The 23,796-nt window shown below is 34.7% G+C and overlaps 1 protein-coding gene across 1 annotated transcript; it reads right to left on the reverse strand.

Annotated features, from left to right (window-relative positions):
• Window positions 1-16,559: 16,559 nt before the first annotated feature.
• Window positions 16,560-20,893, reverse strand: LOC110921986 (phytol kinase 1, chloroplastic). The gene is made up of 7 exons (XM_035986204.1): window positions 20,887-20,893; window positions 20,580-20,705; window positions 20,324-20,469; window positions 20,117-20,163; window positions 17,041-17,156; window positions 16,845-16,959; window positions 16,560-16,752 (listed from the first exon to the last, which is right to left on the reverse strand). The coding sequence occupies exons 1-7, from the start codon at window positions 20,891-20,893 to the stop codon at window positions 16,560-16,562; spliced, it is 750 nt and encodes a 249-aa protein (XP_035842097.1).
• Between the last annotated feature and the right edge of the window lie 2,903 nt (window positions 20,894-23,796).

Below are 23,796 nucleotides of genomic sequence, written 5' to 3' on the forward strand. Positions count from 1 at the left end.
TTAAACTCAATGAATTATGTAAGAAAAGGTTTCGAGGACGAAACCTCTCTAAGGGGGGTAGACTTGTAACACCCCGAAAACGGGTTTGGTAATCAAACCCCGTTAATACTAAAAGACGGGTAAATGTCGTTAGTGGTAAAAATTAACCCGGTAAATATTAGGACTCAAATAAATAAACTTAATATTAATTAAAAAGGGGGAATAAATACTTTGAGAAAACAAAGTATATAAAAAGGCCAAATCAACGGGACTTAAAACATAACGGGTTATAACTTCCCGAACCCGTTAAAGTAACTAGGAGTAATTAACCTAGTTAGTAGCATGTGATTAAGTAACTAATGGGAGATATAGCTTCATTTGATCAAAATAAAACATGAGGGACTAATATGGACAAGTGGGAAACTTGTTTTATTAAAACAAAAAAAAAAAAAAACACAGCACACTTGCTGTGTGTGTGCGTGTCATCACCAGGAGAAGAAAGAAAAGGGTTAAAAACCCTAGTTCAACAAATCCTCCAAATTGAAGCTCAAATCAAGCCCGAATCGTCTGCATGATTACAAATTCGTGATCACCTAGTCGTGGGGATCATAAGGTATGTAAAAATTTGATGATTCGTGAAGTTTCAAAATTTGAGTTAGCATCATAATTCGCGAATTATGTAAGGATTAGAGGAGCTATGGCTAAGTTAGTGATGTACACATGCTTAGGAACTAAACCTTAAGTGAAAATCATACATATGATGATATGACTTGAATGATTTGGTGATACTTTGAGATTATGATGAACAATCATAATCGAAATTCTGGAATGAATGTTGAATCTATGAGTGTTATTGTGATTATATCTTGGTTTAGAAACAAACCCTCTTAGAAAACTTGATGAATTGTTGTCAAAACTAGGGATTTGATAATCACCCTATTATGTGCTAAGTGGGTTTTGGCTTAATAATGAAGATGATGATATGTTTGTGTTAGAAATCATCATAAGTGATAGTTGATGCAAGATACTTGAACAAATTATAAGTTTGAGTGAAAGCTCACGCATAAGTGGGTTTTTGTATGTTATGATGAAATTGGTAATTTCGTTCATATAAATTGGTGTATGAAATCATGTAGTATATTAGTTCATATGAAGAACTTGATTATATAAGGTGTTGGGATGAATCCTAGTGATATGATGAATGGGTCTCACTTATAGATGAGAACCCTTTGTTCTTGTGAAATGAATGAATAAATTAGTTTTTTATAATCGCTTGAACTAATTAAAGTGATTGAAATGTGATAAACGTGGTTAGAACTTTGGTTAAAACGATGGCCTAAAGATAACGCCTACCGGGTAATTAAAGAATGCAAAAACTAGTTGATGACCTCGAATATGCATCTAGTATACTAATGGGCATTTTACTTTTAAAAGTCAAACTGACTTACGATGTTATGAATGATAATTAGATATAGAAATGCGTAAGGTGGAATAATCGTATTAAGTCATGACTTACGTTGGTGCTTAACAAGCTAGGTGAAGCTTGGGGAGAAAGCGGGTCAAACGGATCAAAAAGGAAAAGAAAAGTGTAGCTTGGATACGAGGTAAGTAAAACTTACACCCTTTTGTAGGACACGTGTATATTTTATAAACTATAAATACGAATGATGTAATATCCAAAATAAGGGTTCCGACACGATTGACACAAGTCGGAACAAGTGTAAATGATAAAAACCATGGTTTATGGTAAATGGGGCAATTGGGTGAATTTGGAAATTTAAAATCATGCTTTTATCTTTGGTCTTATAGTCCAAACGGGTCAAATGGTGATGATAACACCATTTGACAATATCGACTAATGTGATTGTTAAGTCGTATGTTATCAGGAGCGATTAGCAATTTGGATAATCGCGACGCCATAGAATATTGGTTAATTAAAGCAAGGTATAAGTCGGGTCTATTTGTTGACCCGGGCCAGATACACATATATAGTCTTATAGTTAAAAGTGCAATGATTGGTCAAGTATTTAGTGAAAGTCCTTCATCGCAAGTTGAAGGACTAAAATCAACCAAAAAGCCATTGATGGGTCAACCGGGCAAACGACCTTTAGAGGTTGTTTAAAAACTTATATTATAACCATGCAACCCTTGGGTGCGCATAAAATTTGCAGGAATAAACTTTCTAGGGTTAAACGCCTTAAAGTGCGTCTTGCCGTAAATTGACATATCCGAGGGATAAAATTTGGAATAAGTATTTAAGTACGTTAAATCCACCACAATTATAATTATGGTGGAAGACTATTCAATATAAATGGGTGGACTTATGTTGCATACAAGGGACGAGCGTAAATTAAGCTTAAAAGTACATAAATACCCTTAACGGGTCAAAACAAGCATTTAAGCGTAAATTGGATTTTATTATGTAAGAAACCCGTGATTTGAGATTAATATGCTAGAAGATATTGAAATAATGAATTTCATGAGTTTAAAAGTCAAATAAACATGTTGGTGTGATAAAATCATGAACAGGTCAATATATGGTAAAAAGGGTAGTAAGCCGAAGACTTAAAAGTCTGAAATTATGCTAATCCGGATGTCGGATTTTAACTCCATAAGATAGAGAAATAAATTACAGACGCGTAGGAAAAAGAATCGGGTAAAACGGATTAAAAATGAGAGAGTTATGCTCGTTTCCGTGAAATCGGGTTATGCTGGGAATGTACAGCAACTGTTAAGCAGCATTCTGCTGAAAAGGGGGCTAGGCGTCACGCGACGCCCCCTAGTTCCGGAAAAATGTTATTTTTTGTTTGTTTGACCCATGGAACTTGTTTAAACTTATTATTTAACTATCAAAACTAACTTTTAAGTTGGTTTTGATCATAGGTGAATGCCAAGAGTGCCCGGATGAAAATCAAGCTCGAAGAAGAACCGAACATGATAAAGTTAAAAGCTTCCGCGCGGCGTTTCGTCGTATCTTTTAAAAAACGAATTCAATTACATTAAGTTGTTCTTTTTTTTTAAATTGTAAAAGTTTTAGTAAACTCGTATTGACATACTTACGTGTAATCGTAAAAACATGCATTTTTACGAAACTTATATAAAATATTGTATTAAACAAGCAAGGGTGTTACATTATTATAATAAATGTTAGTAATAAAGTATCCGTCGTTTCAGTTACAGTTTATATTTACTATTTGTTCAGCTTTGTATGTTAAGTCTGTAACACGTCTCATCTTTCAAGTTTAGTGTTTTGTATTTTAATGGCTTTTTGTAGATCAAGATGATAAAATACACTAATTAAATTTTGGTGTCTAGCTTTTGTGGCATTTTTGCGTTTTGTAACTAATGGGAGAAATATTGTATTTTATTATTTGAAAAGTACATAACAAACACATAAAAATTTACACAAAAGAAAAAAAATTAAAACTCCTCGTCAGAAGGGACTTTGTCTGAGAATTATCCATCACTCCCCTCATCTTCTTCTTCGAATTCTTCTTCCAGTCTCTCATCCAAGTCATCACTTTCACTTTCATTGGCTTCTTGTTGTTGAAGATTTTGAAGCACCCATTTGAACATGTCCTGCAACAATGCCAATTTTATGTTCATGTTTGTGTCCAAACATGTGGCGTTGTATAACTCCTCCAGGAACCCAAGACCCTGCTTGGTCATGATGTTTCAAGCATATAGTCTTCCTGCTCTCCGTTGTCACATATAACATGACCATGTATGTGTCTTCATCAAAACGCCATGATGAGATGGCTGGGTCCATTTTTGCATTTGCCTTGTTTGTTCCAAATTTTCTGGTTAATATTCTTATAACCATATGTGTTTTATCACAGCAGTTATCAAGAGGGACGCCAAGGGCTAGGAGCCCCCTCTGTACTTCTTCTTCCATGTTCCATATGAATTTGATTGTTTTAACAAACACTCTTCTTCTGTTATCAAAACGAATCACGAATCTTCTGATTCTGAGGGTGTATCTCCATGAAACGATGGTTGCCATTTTTCTTCCTTTCAGAGTCTTTTTTTTTTTTTTTTTGAAATTTGGCGTTTTGCTTAATGATGACGTTTTTAGTATGATCAATGAAAGTGATGATGGAAGCGATGGTAACGTCGCTTATATAATGATGTTTTTGGTGCGTAGTTTAGGAGGGGATTTTTTTGTAATAAATGTTAATAATTAACTCTCAGTTATTGTTTGTTCCATCTATCTGTTAAATCCGCAACTCGTTTTATCATTAAGGTTTGGCGTTTTGTATTAATGGCGTTTTAGTCGTTTAATCTGGAAGTGACTGATGTATATGGAACGTAGGTTAAGGCGGGAATTTTTGAATGGCGTTTTGCTCATTAGTTTGGCGTTTTGAATTAGAGTAGCAAAAGACCTGTTTACCCTTAATGAAGCATGTCCAAGTAATAAAGTTGATGTTATTTACGAAAACGCCACCGCACCATTCTACTCCATAGATTACTTTGATCCAACGGATGAGGGACGTTCTCACCGTTTTCACACTTTTTGGTATTTTCCCTAAATCCTGCCCCTATAATATATATAGGGGAAGGTTCAATTGAAAACCAATAGTTATCGCGAAAACTTTAAAACTAACTAAAAAAAGCCTAAAAAACATACCAACATTTTTTTTGCATACCAATTTTCGCTATTTAAATTATATAAAAAAAAATTTTCAAATTTTTTTTGTAGTGCACATGTGTAATAGTACTACACATGTGAATTATTACACATATGCACTACACTTTTTTTTTTCAAAAAAAGCTTTTTTTTTTGAAAAAAAGCTTTTTTTTATATATAAAAACTAGCGATTTTTAATAAAAAATTGTAAAAAAAAAAATTTTTGGTGTGTTTTTTAGACTTTTTTTAGTTAGTTTTCGCAATAAAAATGGTTTTCATTTGAACCATCCCCTATATATATACACACACACACAATGACGATCATTCAGGAACCACCATTTAGGTGTAGAACTTAAGAACTAGTGTGAGCACAAACAAAACTATCTAAAAAAAGCTTTAAAACACACAATATTTTTTATTAAAATTGAAATTTTTTATTAAAATTGATATTTTTATTAATAAATTTTATTATTTTTATTATATTATTATTATTTTATTAATAAAAAGTCTCGATTTTAAATGAATTTTTTTATAGGTTTATCTTTAAGGTTTAGTTTTTAGCATTTAGTTTGGGTGGGGGTAGGGTGGGGTGGGATAGTTAATTATTTGTTAATGGTCATGATTTGTTCACTTAGTTCGCAAATACACTAGTGTTCACTCTAGAACCCCACCCTATATATATAGAGGTGAGTTATCTTGAGAAGGCTAAATATTGCGAGAACTGTGAGAACGAATAAAAAAACAATCAAAACCAATTTTTTTAATACAATCTTCACTGTAATTAAAATAGAACATTAAATATGGAATTTACAACATCAAATAATTCATTTTGCCTCTCAAAATCTCTCTTATTATATTTTTTACACATGTGTAAATTTGTTAAATTTATACATGTGTAAATGGCAAACTTACATATGTGTAAATTTTTATTATTTACGAATTCACGTAAATTTAAACGTGTAATGATAAGTGTAAAAAAATATTTGAGTTTGAATTGTTTTTGATCAAGTTCTCGCGGTTTTTCATTCGTTCTCACGGTTCTCACAATATTTAGCGTTCTCATTTAAACCTTCCCACACACACACACACACACACACACATATATATATATATATATATATATATATATATATATATATATATATATATATATATATATATATATATATATATATATAGGCCGGTTATTGTACAATAGGGGTTAACGTACGCTGTGTACAAGATTGTTTTTCAACGTGCGAGTTTTTGCTTCAACATGCGAATGCGATTTCTGATATAATGCAACATGCGAAATTGTTTACCACAACATGCGATTTCTTCATAAACATAAACATACGATTTTGCAGCTTATAAACATGCGATTTCATTTTTTTGTAACATGCGATTTTCATTTTTTTTGTAACATAATGTGCGATTTTGTCATCGCGTACGCAGCGTACGTCAAGACATTTTGTTGGATACACTTTTTCTATATATTTATACATGTTTTAATTATTTCAGTAAAAGGTTTTTGTATAATGATTGATCTCGAAAGCTCAGTGTAGATTTTAGTTACCAAATAAACGATAAATCAAGTATTTTCAATTTAAATCTCATACTTCTAAAATTTAAAAGTTATAATCATAAATAGGATGTATTAAAAAATATGTGTCATGGATATGGTTTTCAAAAGATTTTTCTGGTGAAACGTTATAATAATAAATAGGAATGCATTAAAAAATACATATCATGCATATGGTTTTCAAAAGAATGTTTTGGTTAAAAGTTACAATAATAAATAGTAATGCATTAAAAAATATGTATCATGCATATAGTTTTCAAAAGATTTTTTTGATAGATGCAGGTGAACCCTTCTAGTTCTATATACCAGATTTTACCCACCCCATTCACACATATTCAGCCCATTTGTAGGCACTTTATTGACCAAGTGTTTTACCTATAACTTGATGGAGCATAAATCTCACCATTACCAATGATCTCTTGGCCTAGTGGTTAATTAAAGGGAAGGTGGGAAACTTTGCTTCTCTTGTAGGTCCTGGGTTCAACTCCAGGCAAGCGGTGATTTTAATACTAACTTGGTGATGCTAACATACTAACTACTAACCCAGTTAGCGATATCCTAATTGTACGCCATTAAAAAAAAACATAAATCACCTTTGTTTTGCTAGCTTGATTGCTTGGTGTAAATAAATGATTGCCCAACTATTTTTGTTTCATTGCAGTAGAAGGTTTTCGTATAATAATTGATCTCTAAAGGCCATTGTAGCTTTTAGTTACCAAATAAATGATAAATCCAGTAATTCATTTTCAATTTGAATCTCATGCAACCATGCCTGTGGCTGCCCAGTCACAACCGCCCAGTGGGTGTTCAAAAAAAAAGTTACACTAACGAGGAATGGATTAAAAAAACTGTATCATGAATATGGTTATCAAAAGATTTTTGGGTAGATGCAGGTGAACCCTTCTAGTTCTAGATACCAGATTTTGCCCACATATTTCAGCCCATTAGTATGCACTTTATTGACCAAATGTTTTACCTAACTTGATGGAGCATAAATCACTTTTGTTTTGCTTGCTTGATTGCTTGGTGTAAATAAATGATTGCCCAACTTTATCAAAGTAATCATTAAAGCAGATCTCTTATTTTATGCCACCACTTTAGGGCATTCACATCCAATCTATCAAATTATACATACATTCTACTAAAAAACAACTCCTATATCAATATATTTCCACTAAAAACAAATACTTTTTCTCTCTCCTTTCAATTAAATAATATTATCATTAACTTTTTCTCTCACTTCCACTCACAACCACTTTCAAAATATATTAAAAAATTATAACGGGTGAACAGTGTCCCCCCAAATATACAGATGAACAGTAACATTTTCTCTCTCCTCTACTCACAACCACTTTTTATATCCTTTATAATATAAAAACCCCTCCTCACATAATTTGATGGTTAGGATGTGAATGCTCTTATTTGTTAAGCATGTATCTCGTTGCTTTTAATCATGTCCTAGTGGTGGCCACGGGTATTTAAGTTCTACCTATGATAGGCCCGAGTAAGTTTTTTCATCCAAGTCTTAAGTTCGAGTCTGGGTGATAGGGGTTTCTCATTGAGGGGTTTAAAATGGTTATCTATTGTGCGAGAAGACTCTCTTACGCAGACCCGGTTAAGACAACATATGCTAGACCTCTCGGTATTTACGAATAATTCACACCTTTAAAAAAAATATCTCGTTGCTTTTAGGCTCTAATGGAACTCAAAATCACCGAAACAAAATAAAATTTGATAAGATCTTATTTTCTCATAATTTTGATGTGAAAAGAAAGGATGATTGCCAACTAGCAAAATTAATACAAAAACTTATAACATTATCGTAAAAAGGAATAACTAATTCCATAAATAAACTTATAAAGTATAGAGTTTATTAAAATTCAAACTAAACGATAAGGGTTATATTGTAATTATACTACTATTTTAATGAAATAAAAGTAAAACTTATTAATACTGTAAATAAGAATAGGGATAAATTACACTTTTCGTCCTTTATGTTTGTATCAGATTGCAATGGATGACCTTTAACTTCAATAATTACAGTCACAGTCCTTTATTTGAAAAACTTATTACACCGTTCATCCTTTAGAACTAACTAGGTTAAATGTTTCAGTTAACTTTGATCAAGTAAGGGCAATTAGGTCTTTTACCAGTTTATTTAACTTTAAGTCATCTCTATATCTGAAAAGTCACCCCTCCTCTAGATCTGAGAAAAAAAAAACAATCACTCTCTGTAAAACCCTAAGCATCGATCTCTCTCTCTCTCTTAACTCCTTTTTATGGTGAACAACGAAACATAAACAAAATCCCGTGATGGATATTGATGGTGAAAACGATTTGAAATTTGGTGATGAAAAAATTGATAGAGAAGAATCAGTTTTGAGTTTGGTTCATCGGATTTTCTTTACACCATCCAAAAAATCAAAAAAAAAGGAGCCTGTACCCTGGTTTTTGAAGTTGTTGATACAGATCTGGATTCGGAGCAATCATTCTTCGCTTAACCAGTTACTGCATCACCATCACCAACGATTCAAAATCTGCACATCGTTTTGGAAGCTGTCGATTCAGATTTACATCTAACGATCTTAACGGAAGTACACAAAAAAGGAGTCTGAACCCTCATTTTGGAAGGTGTCGATACAGATCCGGATTCGAAGCCCTCTTTCTTGGTGAACTGGGTCGTGGTGGAGGCTTTCATATATATCTGCATCCAACAATCTTGATGGAACTACACAAAAAAGGAGTCTGAACCCTCGTTTATAAAACGGTAAAAGTTGTTTTGATTTAGGGTTTGGTTTGGGGATTGGGGGTTTTGGATTAGGTTAGTGGGTATTGACGTATTGTGGTGAAGAAGATGAAGGGAGAGAGAGCGTGGGAGAGAGAAAGAAAATGGTGGCAGTGGTGAATCGGTGGCGGATCGGTGGTGCTTGATCGGTCGTGCTTGATCGGTGGTGCTGGCACACATCGGTGAGTGGGGTTTTGGATTAGGTTATGGCGGTGGGGCTTGATCGGTGGTGCTGGCATACGTCGGTGGTGGTGTTGTGGCTCTATTTGATGGCGGCGGCTGGGATAAGGTGGTGGTGGTGGTGGTGATAGAGGTTGGATGAAGAGGGAGAGGGGGGTTGAAGACAGGAAGATGATGACTTGATCACATATGGATTTATGTGCATACATTTATATTTTTTTAATCTTTTTTTTAATATATGGGTATAATTACCAATCTGCCCTCATGTGCAAGGCACATGATTAGACTTAACTGAAAAATTTAACCTTGTTACTGCTAAAGGACGAAAAGTGTACTGAGTTTTTTAAATAAAGGACCGTGGCTGTAATTATTGAAGTTAAAGGCCATCCATTGTAATTCAGTACAAACATAAAGGACGAAAAGTGTAATTTATCCTAAGAATAGAGTAGAAATTAAAAAGCTATTAAAGCCTAAGGGAAGAATTTTCTTTTTTTTTTTTTTTTTGAACGGCCCTAAGGGAATAAATTGGAAGTTACGAGATGCGATACCAAGATGAAAGCAAAATGTACACAAAATTTGATTATTAATGCTTTGGTAATATTAAAAATATATAATTAAACTTGTTAATAATAATAGTAGTAGTAGTGTTTTTGTGGGAAACCTAATAAGCAAGCTTGATCATCTAATTAAGTAATTAAGGGCCTCGATTCAATGGGTAGCATAACCAAAAATTAAAGGCGCGTGAATTTTAATACGGGTATTATGGTCCATTCAAGATAATATTTTCTCTGTCTTCCACTTCCTCAATTTTTTTAAAACGTTATTAACTCTTTCGCATTTCTTCTTAGTTTTTGTAAGTTTAAGAACGGTTCATTAAACGAGCACTAGATCTGCGTTTAATTCGGTTTTACGTGCGGAATCCGTTAAACCAAATCGTAATCGTGTACACGTATGTAAATATCAATGTTTGAATCTTTATTACAAAACACACGACAATCGGACAGAGTTCAACTCTTCTAGACTCCTTTCTAATAAGCTAGCTCGATGAGGTTTCGGAAAGTTAGGAAAAGTTCATCTTATGCGCATGACCAACTTTGTATTTATAGGAAGAAGTGATCCAATGTAGGAGTCATGCGTTCATGATATCAACTCCCAACCGCATGAGTCCTACGTGACTATATATAAGCATACCATGTATTTCCATTTTTTCATGAGCGTCACTTGTTATCACATGTTATAATTAACGGGAATCCCAGCACTTGGACTCTCTCTCATATGAATTCTTATTATCATAACTTCATGATGATGTTATGATGACCTTATATATCTAAAAACCTAGTGAAACCTAACAAAACCTCTCTGGAACACATTACTGACTCAAGACTTTTACACTTTATACGTACATGAGATTTCTAGGCTATGGACATACTAAAACTGCACTAATAGTTTTTTCACCAAAACCATACTTTTTATTTGATCTTTACCTATAATTGCAATAACAATAAGGTTTGAGCAGTCCAACCTAATCTAGAAAAGACATGCAACCTGTAACCGAGTTTGACATCATATCCATTGCTATCTTTTCTCTGTGCCAACAACAATCGCGCTAGACCACTAAACTAACATTTCACCCCGAACGATTAGTTGTTGAAGCTTGTATTCCACTTTTTTTTTTTTTTGGAAAACAACTTTCATTAGACCAACAACATCAACTCTACTAACAAGTTGCCAACAAAGAGCCAAAATAAATAAACAAGAGCAAACCGTTACAACATCATCTCTACTAACAACATCAACTCTACTAACAACATCAACTCTACTAACAAGCTGCACGGTATGGACCCGTCCCCCACCCCGTCTCGGTCCGGCGCCGGCGTCAACCCATCCCCCCCCCCCCCGCGTCCCCGTCTTCAACGTCAAGAATTGGACGTCCAGGATAATCCAACATGGTGGGCCCCCTTTGTTTCTGATTTGTACATTAGGCTTCAATACTTGTACATAGGGCATAGAAATTAAAAAAAAAATAAAAAATGTGGCGGGGTAGGATCATCCTCCCATACCCTCTAGTTTGTGGGATGAGCCATCCTTGGGAGGACTATGACGTGGCGCCTACGTGGCAGATCATCCTCACTTGTAGGACCATCACCATACCCTCTAGCCTGCCAAATCTAAATTCACCCCTTTGCCACTAATTTTGATCCACAAATAACTCAAGTACTTAATGTAGTTAATTCCTCCATAAATGTTTACAATCTTGTTCGGCTCATTGTTAAACACCAAACTGTTTCGAGCTTTCAATATCGTCCAGCAAGTAACGAGAACCACATATTGAACTAGCGTCCTTTTAAGGTGTTGCCCTAGTATTTTGTTGTGCAATTCAAAAAGATCATGGATGGAAAAAGCATAAATCAGAGGCAGATTGCACCACTTACTAATATTTTGCTGGACAACTGAAGCAACATAACAAGAGGTGAAAAGATGATCAACTAACTCGGCTGCAGATAAATACAGGCTGCAAACATGAGTCCCATAAACGATCTTTCTTTTGATCAAAGAATCAGTGGTCGCCAGACGGCCAGAGCTCACCAACCAAACATATTAACCTTTAATGGGACCCAAGAATTCCAATCAATAACGCTTCTAGTCTGCACAAGATCAGGTCGTTAAAGCATTTTCCTTACCGAAGCCACAGAGTCAGAGAACCATACTTTCCTGCCCATAAAAAACACACCTTTTCCGTTTCAAGGATTTTACATCGGTCAGCCACCACATAATTTTTATTGGCCTCTAGTCTAAATAAATTTGGAAAATGGTCCTTAAATGTCTTGTCACCAAACCACAAATCAAGCCATAAACGAACTCTAGCACCGTCCCGAATATCACCTTAATAGCGCTAAATAGAGAGACATCTGCATAGGCGAAGTGGTTGTTTTAGCTATTGTTCTCCACGTACCGTTTAAATCTTTGTTGTATGCGAGAGCTTGTCATGATCTTGGAGTATGATGAAGAGCCAATATGAGACGTCTCCACAACCCACTTTCACATTCCTTGAATCTCCACCACCATCAGTAAGGAGATTAGAGGTTTCGAGCGGACTTAACCCAAGACCCTTTCTTTTTTTATCGGACATCACATGACTCCACTTCACTACACCACATTCAAGTGAAAAACTGATGAGTGACCGATAATCAAGATGACGATTTTGTATGTGAATGAATGGGAATGCAGAAAAAGCATGCAGACTCAAGTTAATAACTTTAAGAAAACCATCTTTCTGTTAATTATGAATATTAAACTTAATTATTATGTTCTGATATATGTATGTTATGTAGTGAATTGTTAGTATAATTCGGATGATTATGTAACGAATGGTGGGTCGGATCTTGTGCGGGTAAATTCAAACTGTCTAATGACAGTTATTGCCGCCAAAAACAACCGCCATTGTTACACCTATATATATGTAATAACCGGTAACTTTTATGGTTACCAAGACAGATTATCCCGCCATAATCTTTGTCCGCTCATTTGCTTATTTTCGTTCACTTTCACATTCAATCCTTTTGTTCATATTCTTGTTCTTATCGGTGATTCAATATCACTTTCATATCAACATCAAATATGCCTGGTTTGGGTTTGTCCGCTGCACAATCAAATGAATTCCAACAAAGTGCAAATGAATTCCAACAAAGTGGTATCAGAGCCACGTTCAGAAATCCTACAGAAATCAGTATTTCTTCTTCAACACTACCATGTCAACACTGTTATGATGAACAACATGAAGGGGCGAAGAACAAACGAAGGGTAAAACTGTGTTTCTATTGCCACCGTCCAGGGCATCAAATCTACTCATGTAAATCAAAAGAGCATGATGAAGCAACACAACTGATTAACCAAGCGGTTAATGCCGGAATCCAAACACACAGGATGGATGCAGGAGATCGGAGTGAAATGATAGTGACCGGCACAGAAGGCGGTCAGTGGGATGACATCTGGTATGTCAATAACTCGTTCTCTCATCACTACGCCGGTAATGTAAATGTTTTTAAACGAATTAAGCATTTGGTTGGTGTTGACACGACGACCGGTGAAAATGATTTTCTGTTCATCCGGGGAATAGGGTGTGTCGAAGTTAAGTCTAACAATGAAAAACTGAAGATACAAAGCGTTTTTTATACCCCTGAATTGGACAGAAATGTTTTAAGTATGAAACAGTTATCGTTGCAAGGTTTCACCGTCAAGAAAAATGGTGACACTTGTAGGATTTACCCGATGTTTTCGACGCCTGTTGTAAATACTATAAATGAGATCACCGGTTTATCAAAAGAAGAAGAATTAGGGAAGAGGGAAATACAAAAAGTCCAGAATTTGAATGATGTGAACGAAAAATATAAGAATGACTATTTAAATTCATACTTCGAAACCTTAAATGTTTCGAACGAAAATGAATTTGATTGGAGTCGAATGATCATAAGGGAACTAGAATTCAAGGAATTCTCTGACTGTAAAGCCCTATTAGATATGATTGATGATCGTGATTTTGTATTTAAATACAAACATGATCTTGAAATGAAGTTCGAAATCATGGTGGGTTGGTTTCTGAAAGAAAAACTGGGAATAACCTCAAGATCTATACCACCGGTACTCGATGATGGAAGAAGAATAGATTTACTCAGCCTTTATGTCATGGTTGAAAAGGATGGAGGCTATCAAGAAGTCACCATTGACAACCTGTGGCCGGCCATCGCGAAAGATCTCGGCTTCGAATATCAAGATGGTGATTTTGTTAGAATCATCTACGCTATGTATTTAGACGTTCTTGTGTATTATTATAAGTTCAAATCTGTACAACAAAAGGTGCAAGATAAAGAAGTGGTTGAACAACAAGAAGACCCATCGGCAGGAAATGAACAAGGAAGAAAATGCAAAAGTGTTAATGGTCCGATGCAGGAAGAAGGGACGGCAGAGCATTACGCTTTGTATGCTGGGAATAGCTGGGAAGGATCTTGGCGACTGCACAAGAAACGCCGCCGCTTCAATTTTAATGAAGCACGTAAGGCGGTAGACGAAGCAAACAAGAGCGTGATGATGAAGATGAAACCATAATCAAGTTTAGGGGAGGATGTTAATTATGAATATTAAACTTAATTATTATGTTCTGATATATGTATGTTATGTAGTGAATTGTTAGTATAATTCGGATGATTATGTAACGAATGGTGGGTCGGATCTTGTGCGGGTAAATTCAAACTGTCTAATGACAGTTATTGCCGCCAAAAACAACCGCCATTGTTACACCTATATATATGTAATAACCGGTAACTTTTATGGTTACCAAGACAGATTATCCCGCCATAATCTTTGTCCGCTCATTTGCTTATTTTCGTTCACTTTCACATTCAATCCTTTTGTTCATATTCTTGTTCTTATCGGTGATTCAATATCACTTTCATATCAACATCAAATATGCCTGGTTTGGGTTTGTCCGCTGCACAATCAAATGAATTCCAACAAAGTGCAAATGAATTCCAACACTTTCAATATATAATAATTTAATTTGTATTTATATTATCGTTTTTTATTCTTTAATTGAATAATATTGTAGAATGAACTTATTATATTACTAGGAACTTTTTTTGAACAACAAGAACCCTTGACCTCAAGGAGTTATTCCTAGAACTAATATTGCACTTAGATTTTCTATTTCATTTACGATTATATATAGTTAACGTATAAGTTACTTTAACTCAATTTGAAGTTCTGTTTACTAAAATCGCGTATAAGCCCCTAAAAGACTACCCAACCATTGACCGTATTCCAACATTGTTAATTAACAGCAACATCCACACTTGCATTTTCTAACCCCCTCAAAAACTAGTGTGGTAACTGACTACATCGCCAAATGCATGATGCATGCCTCATATCTACCATTTGGCGACCTCGTGGAGTCATTAGTAGTGGTTGGCACTTGGCAGGACAAGTGTTTTAAAAACAAATTATTATATTCTAATGAACCTGTGGTCCATTTTGCTCACTCCTCATGAGGTATATTCACAAGCTGAAATTATATATTTATATACGTGGCACGAATTGATTCGTAAATAAATCCGTAAAGACTTTAAAAACATTCCTGCGATGGAACTGATAATCTAGATGTAGAAGATGATTTAAACATCAAATATATGTTGTGATGCTCTAGGTTTTCTTGTTAGCACAATTCTGCAGAAGCTGGTGGGTGGGTGGGATGGGTATTGTACCCAACAGTTTTTCTTTTTATCTCTTTTTTATGTTCAATAATAAATTTGAACAAATTAGGTTTATTCATGGAACCAACACAGGTATGAATCATGTGTATGCTATATTATCTACACTAGGTTATATACCCGTGAGCGTCACGGGTTATGGGTTGTTTTATAAGAATTTATATTTATAAAAGAATTATATATATATATATATGATTTCTTATAATTGGATAACCACCTCATACTGACATTTTATTGGTTTTTGAATTTTTTTTTTAAACACCACTTTAACGTCCTTTCTACCACGTGTTTTTTTACTACACCGTCTTGCTAGCGTGACTGCTACGTAACGCTTAATGTCTCCTCTTTATACCCTCTCACGCTTAATGTTTCAACCTCAAAGCACACCCAACATTTATATACCCAGACCTTCACGGGTTATGGGTTATGTTAAAAAAATCTATGTCTATAAAAGTATTTTTATTTATGATTTATAACCTGATATCTTTTTCATGCTAACACCAATGTTTGGCAAACCTTACCAATAATGGTATGAGCCACTTGCTGTCAAAGATTTTATACAATAATGCTGACATTTTGAGCTCATTTTATGATATTTTGACATGTTCATTGTCTCTAAACTAAGAAGTTTTGTTGGTGGGCAACTTGTCTTGTCCGGATTGTTGAAATTCATCACAACATGGTTATGATTGTTTTTTCTTTAATTTGCCGTTTAAATTTAACATACCAATATTAGCATTTTCATATCTGGATTTACGTTTGTGTGTCGGTTTTGACCATGGTAATCTAACGACTGTCACGTTTTAATTTAGTTGCTTTGAATTTATAAAAATCTTTTTTGTATATAATCAAACGATGATCAGAATAGTGATGGATATTTAACAGTCTAGATGAATACACAAGACGAGTGAAATGTTATACTCAAATACATCATGGACTAATTATTCCCGCTCTAGGAGAGGCTTCGTTTCGATTCCAACCTCTACTGGTTTTCTATCTTAACCCTTAAAAGGTCACTTGGCCAGACGTTTTCAAAAAAAAAAAAAAACACCCCTTGGATGTATTCGTTGGTTGTTATTACTTGGTTTTTTAAATCATTGGTAAATAAATTATACCATCCAAACCCACAAATACGGATGCATTTACAACAAAATAGAAAACAAAACATTAAGGTTGGAAGCCAAAACTCAGATATGCGGCTACCATGCTCACCAAACGTACGGAAACATTGTCATCTAGGCCTCCTTTGGTTGGAAGTGACTCCACCACTGTTGCTATCATTGCAACCAGCGCCACTTGTTCAATTGTCCACGCCCGACCTAGCTCAAAGTACCCAAACTTTGAAAAGTAATATAGCATCCTGGATAAGAGGGTAAAATAGTCCATTACCTTAAATATTAACTAATAAAACCAACACAAATCAGAAAAGGAAAAAAAAACATCTGCACATACCCAATTGAGATTAAGAAACCAACTATAAACATAGATATGCTACCAACCCAACTCTTGTGCTTGTTGTAAGGTATTTTATGGATTCCAAACCTTCTACCCATTATATCCGCAATACCTGTAGAGTGTTATAATGTTAGAAAGCAGTATAAAAAACTAAAAGCCAAGAATCAAAACACACAAGGCTGCGAAAAGTTACCATCACCGCCACACATCATTGAAAGTGAAACCACAACGACTGGCGACTCACGCCAGAACAAAATAGAACATAGAATTAACATCAAAACGTAATATAGAGGTCCTCTAAGCAACTCCCTGCAGTTGAGTCATTTTGAATTTAGGGATGAATTCATTAGGGAATTTATTGGAGGGTAAAAGAGTTAAATGCATATGAAGATAAACAACTTTGGAGTTTGGACCAATTTGTATTTCATGTAACATTCAAGGCAAAACATCCGATATTAAGTGATCTTCAATTAAGATAGCCATGGGACCCGTTTCTTCTTCTAACATCATCCTAATTCTCTCCAAATTAGCAACCATCTTCGGGTCGGTTCAAGTCCAGGAAGACAAGAAAACCGAACATAACCTGTTTGACCAAAACTTGTACTAAGCAAATAAAATAGGCTCATGCGCAATAGCCTGTTTTAACCTAACTAAGTAAATATTGAATCGATCAATTCATCTTTAACAAAAATTATCGATCAATTCATCAAGTAATCGGTTATAAAGCCCAAATTATTTATATCCCTTACAAAGCGATACAAGCATAACCTTTGAAATTCTACATAAATATTCTGGACACTTCCTTATTCTACATTTCTACTCAAACAGTATCATACATAATATAATTTTGTGAATTTTCACATTAATCTCATATCCAAGGTTCTTTTAGACCTTGCTAACTGAACTTCAGTAACAAACACATTTTCAAAATTGTGAAGCTTGAAAATTCTCTTTTATCGAAGGAAGTCCGTTTCGTGACTAAAATAGCAAAAATCGTTAAGAATGAAGACATCACCTGGTTGCTACATCTCTTCATAAGAAATAGTGAGCAGTAATCAAGATTCCAGAGAATAATGCTAAATTGTATGTTCTAACTTGCTCTTTATTAACCCTCTAAGCCATAACTTTCGTCGTCAGCCCCAAATGTATGTCTTACAAACCATCATTGGGGTTCGTTTTCAAACAAAAGTATATTACAATCATCCACATGAAAATGCGATAATCGACTATAATTCTACTTTTTAATACGAAGGTTATAACTGGCCTTTTGACATATTTGTTCAATCGAGTTGCTTTCTAAACACTTCTACAAGTACACATACTGATAGGAATTTCATCGAACAACTTGCATGCGTGTATTCAAAACAATGGAAAAATGAAGAAAATGATTTCTATTCAGTTCAATCTCAATAAATAAAAAATGAAGAATATGATACGATTCAATTCAATTCAATCCCAATAAAATATGGTGAATTCAAGATATCATCTTTGTTTGAAGTATACTAAAGTTGCAGGTTTCACATACCTTGAAATCAGGAAGATGATAGCCATAATCCAGAATGTAAATAAAGCATTCTTGATTAAATTTGAATGATTGATGGTCAGTCTCAGGTATTGATGGAAGATGGATGACCTGATTTCATCTGGGACCGATACCCGACTTCATTCATATGGTCCATAATTGGTTCTCGGAGAATGCTCACCCCTACATACAAAATCTCATTAAATTATTATTCGGGTATCAACAATTTCAACCCACTAAAATCATGATCAAGATTATGTTTTAAACAAAATCTTATTAGATTATGCTTTGATTTGCAGAATTCTTGATTGTAAAAAAGGTCATTCCACACTATCAAGATTCAATTTTATCCACGGGTATGGTTGATTGTAAAAGAAAAAAAAAAGTCATTCCACATGTATGGCTGAAGGCTGGTGCGATTTTTAGCCTGCTTTTATCATATGCAATTAAACTTGCACAATATCTATCAGATACTAAAAAATGAAATAGTAGGAACAACCTTGTCAAAACTCTTCAAGGTGCTTCACAGCCTCAGCTATGGTTTCCTCATTCAGCTCGTCCCATGTTTGTACAGACGACCTCCATTTATACCATAAAATCGAGACCTAACAGATAGAAATTGAGACTGTTATGCATTTTTTAGTTATGAAAGTTGGATATCGAATGAAAACACAAACATACAAATAATAAGGAGAAAGGTTATACCTTGGAGATGATGATAGATGAGTTTAGGAAGAACAATTGTGCGAAATTGAAGATGAAGGAAATACGTATCAAATGCTAGGGTTGTCTATACCAAAATATGAAATCGAATCAGACCCAATCAAACAAAACCTAGCATTCTAATCAGATTGTTTGTCTATGAAGGAGACACATTACCAGGTTTGACCATTAGACGTCAAAAGTCAAAGATATGCATGAACTTTGTACAGATTCAGGTTAAAAGATTTGTGCATAGTGCTGATTACGGAAGTATGAAAAAAGGTCCCACGAAGACTGAAAATCTTACCATGATGATGTAAAATAGATGATGGTCCACGTTCGATTTCCGCCAGATGCTAAAGAAAGTGTTTTCAATATGATACGCATTCATATAATAGTCAAGTTTTCGCCAAGCTAAAGTGACATGAAGATGTCTACGTGCTGAAAATATGCATAAAGAGGAAACATGAGTCTGTTCTTTTATTATTAGTAAATTATTTAAAACATTAATTATGTTACATTTACATATGTGTATAACCACACACATATATAGAGAGAGGCCGGTTAACGTACAAAAGGCTCTTAATGTGCGACGGTACACGATCACCAATATAACGTGCGTAATTATGCAATAACGTGATAATTAGGGTTAACCTAACACATGCGTAATTATGCAATAATGTGCGTAATTTTGCAAATTTAATTGTTATTGTGCCACCGCGTTCAATTGAAGGCCTAGATTAGATCAGATGTGTGGTTGAGATGCTCGCGTACCCATCGCACGATAAGGTGATCTTGTACATTAACTGGCCTCTTTATATATATATTATTATAATGTATAGGGCTAATGTTATAGAATAGCAATGTACTTAGGTTGGTGACTTGGTGGTTTATTTTGGCAACTGTACTTATATATGTATATTATAATGTATGGGCTAGTTTCATGAGGCATTTTTTCATGAGGGAGTGTCATTCATTAGAACTACCGTTACTACTGCAAAACCACAAGACTTACCACGGTTATATCTCTATAATGAACAAGTACAATGTGATCCATTCCCTTGTCACCATAAGATCAAGAAATATATAGCCCTGTTAGCACAAAAATATATTAAAGTCTAGATCTACGCCTCTGGAAGTTCGGATTCACCTCACTGTGTGCATAGTAACAGTTTAATGCCTCAGTAAATTATGGTTGAGAAAGGATCTTAATTCCATATAAGTCCATATTTGACTTATATTCAAAAGATACCCATGCTTTAAAAGGGAAAAATGGAATAACCTTTAGGCGTTCATGTGCTTCTCCAACAGTTCTTCCATCCTTTTTTCTCCTCCAAGTATGACCATCTTTACGGAAAAAACGCAAGACCCTCTTGTTAAACAGAAATAAGGAACCACCTGTAAAAGGATTTAATAAAAAAAATAACAGAATTATTAGCAAACTACTGTAATAGACATAGACTCACATACACCTTTTCAACAAAGCAAAATAAATGTATAAACATTACTGGGTGGCTTTTGGACGTGCTCATTGGTAAGCTGTTTTTCATCAAAATTCTGTAGTATGAAGAACACCTCCCCTGGTTTTAACCACCTGATTTGTGCTTCTTGGACAAGATCAGCAATGTTATACCCTGAGAATATAAACAAAAAAGTGAGATACAGATTACAGAACTAACATTAGAATATCAAGATAAATATTGTTACAGGATATTCACGTGACATAAACTTGTTACAGTTTCACATACATTACTTAAGGTTTAAACTTTAAAACTGTCATCAATTCAATTTTGCGGGCTTTTTTTCACTTTAAACCTGTCATCACACTATCCGTGTCATCAATTTAAACTTTAAACCTGTCATCACACTGTCCGTGTCATCACTGTCAAGCATTGCAAAGCGTTCTTACGCTGTGAACTACCTGCAAAATCCAATCAACACCAAACCTGTTCAACCCTTATAAAACTTCAATTACTTCAACGCACACACAAACTAAAGAACCATATACCAAATTTCAAAACATAAAAGAAAACCCAAATTATATTTAAACAAAACCAGGGATGAGCAAATGGTAACACGTACCAAAACCGTACCGGACCGTAACCAGCACTTTCGGTACTAACCGATTTCTTGAGAGCAAGGCAAGCCCGTCATATAATCGTGAGAAACAAAACCCTAGGTACAGGGAATCATATAATCGTGAGTAGAAAAAAAAAACTAACCGATTTCTTGAGAGCAAGGGAAGCCCGTCACACAATTGCTCTCATCATCAAAACCCTAGATGAAGAACAAACTCAGATCCCACACCGGCTCTGTTTCAAGTCGAAAGATGAAGATGAAGATGAGGATTTTGATTCCACTATGATATTGTAGATCAACAACACATCTCTACATCTGTGATTCTTTTTCCTTTTGAATCCAGAGATCCAAATCTAGATCTTTTAGACTAGAAGGTATGGTTTGGATGGGCTTGGAGGGGATGAGCCGCCACATAGGCGCCACGTAGGAGTGGCTTGGAGGGGATGGATCTAGGGGGGTGGGGGATGAACCCCTTTATGTATATATATGTATGTATGTATAGGTTATGTGAGAGGAGGAAGGAGGGGATGGCCCGGCACACCCGGCTGGAGGTTGCCGGTTGTGATGCTTGCCGGAAGAGGGGGGCGGTGTGGGGGTCCGGCGCCGGGCCAAGCCGGGCCAAGCCGGCCCCCATACCTTCTAGTCTTAGGGAGAGAGAGAACGAAAATGAAAAGGGCTCGTAGTTTGAAATTTGAAAAGGGCTCACGTGACAGAGCTGGTCAAAATCAGACCTTTTTGTCCTCAAGCCTGTTCTCATCTTCTCACCAACTTAAAAAAAAAAAAATCAGACCTTGTTCGTTTGACCTGCAGAAGAGAGAAGAGGATACTCTCTGCCCTCATTAATGCCGTTTGACATTTAGCAACTCTTAAAAAAAATTAAACCGGAAATTGGATGAGATGACACGTGGACAAAATGAATGTGGGTGTGCCAAGTAGGAAAGAGGTAAGGGAGGAGGGCTGTGGGAGTGACACATGGGATTTTTGAACCTTGATTTATTATAATAGGTAGATATGGTCTATACATGCGTAAATAAATATTCAAAAAAAAAAATTTTTTTTTAAAAACCTATGGACAAATTAATTTAATGGTTTTTTTGTGTATATAACTATGAACAAATTAATTTAATGGTTTTTTTTATATAACATACACATTTGTATATAAATTTTATAAAAAAAAAATTGAGTCATTAAAAGAAATAATAAACGATTAGGTATGTTAGTTTTGTTCTCACAATAACTTAGTGTTCCGAAATGAACCTCACACTTTACACACACATATTGATAAAGGTTAAAATACAAAGGGTTGTTAACATGCAAAGCCACTAGTACACAATAGATCAAAAGATGATATATGTGTTTTCAAAAGATGTGGTTCCCCTATGTAAACTGCATCTTATGTTTGTTTTGAAAAGAAAAAAAACGGGTCAAAAGATACGGTTTTTATGTAACCGCATCTTATGGGTGTTTTGAAAAAAATCAAGAGCTAAAAGATGCAGTTCTAAAGCCGCATCTCTTGATATAACAGAATAAATAAAATTTAATGATAAAAAATAAGTTAATTAATACTAAAAACTAATAATAAAAATAAGCTAATTAATACTAACCGTATATGTGGGATTAATATTTTTATTTATTAATAATCCAAAATAACAAAATATAAAAAAGCATTTTCATATATAGTATTAACAATAATAAATAAATAACTTTCTTATGATAAGATATTTTTTTATGAATACAAATAATTATCTTTTATTTACTGATTTATTTTGTATATAGGTGAGTACTTATTTATTGATATGTATTATGTATGTATATGTGTATTGTTAGTGTATGTATTGATGCGTGTGTAGTGTAATATATTTTTAATGTATAATTAAGCTATTTTTTACACCTTTAGCCAAGTTTTAAATTTATAAAACACGATATTTACTAACACTAAACACACATATGGGCAAGTGCACCCATCATAGACGTAGTATAGTGTTGGTAAGATACCGAGGTCGTCCAAAGACACAAGAGCTTTTAATACCGGTTTATCCTCAACGTCTAATCAACTCAAAAAGTTAGAAAAATGATTTTAAACTAAGAAAATAAAAACTAACTAAATGCTTAAAAATAAAAATAAAATAAAAACAGATAGACAAGATGAATCACTTGGATCCGACTCGTGTATTAGTATAACCTTTGATTATTTTCGCACTTTTGCACTTGTTTAAGATTTTATCTTAGTTATTGTAGTAGGCCCCTCTTTTGAAGGCGACGTTACCCTCAACCCAGTAGTTTGAGTCAGCAAGGATACAATCCTAAAAGGTTGGATTATTGGAAGATAATGAATTAAGTTATTAATGCAAATTATGGTAGGCCCCGCTTTTGGCGGTGACGTTACCCTCGACTAAGTAGTCTGAGTCAGCAGGGATACAGTCCTAAATAGCCGGGTTATAGTATTAATAGTAGTTAACTTATGAGGGGGTCAAAGAGTTTGGATCCCCGCCATCCAATACCTATGGGCATTGAAGGAGATCCTACTAAATTTGACCCAGGTCCCTTGCAGGACCTCTAAACGCTGAACAAGGGCAAGACCCTTACCAAACCGTTCCCTTAACCCCCGACCAGGTAGCCAACATACCTCCATATAGACCGTGGAGA

The sequence above is a fragment of the Helianthus annuus genome, chromosome 17 (assembly GCF_002127325.2).
Source record: "Helianthus annuus cultivar XRQ/B chromosome 17, HanXRQr2.0-SUNRISE, whole genome shotgun sequence".
NCBI classification, from domain to species: domain Eukaryota; kingdom Viridiplantae; phylum Streptophyta; class Magnoliopsida; order Asterales; family Asteraceae; genus Helianthus; species Helianthus annuus.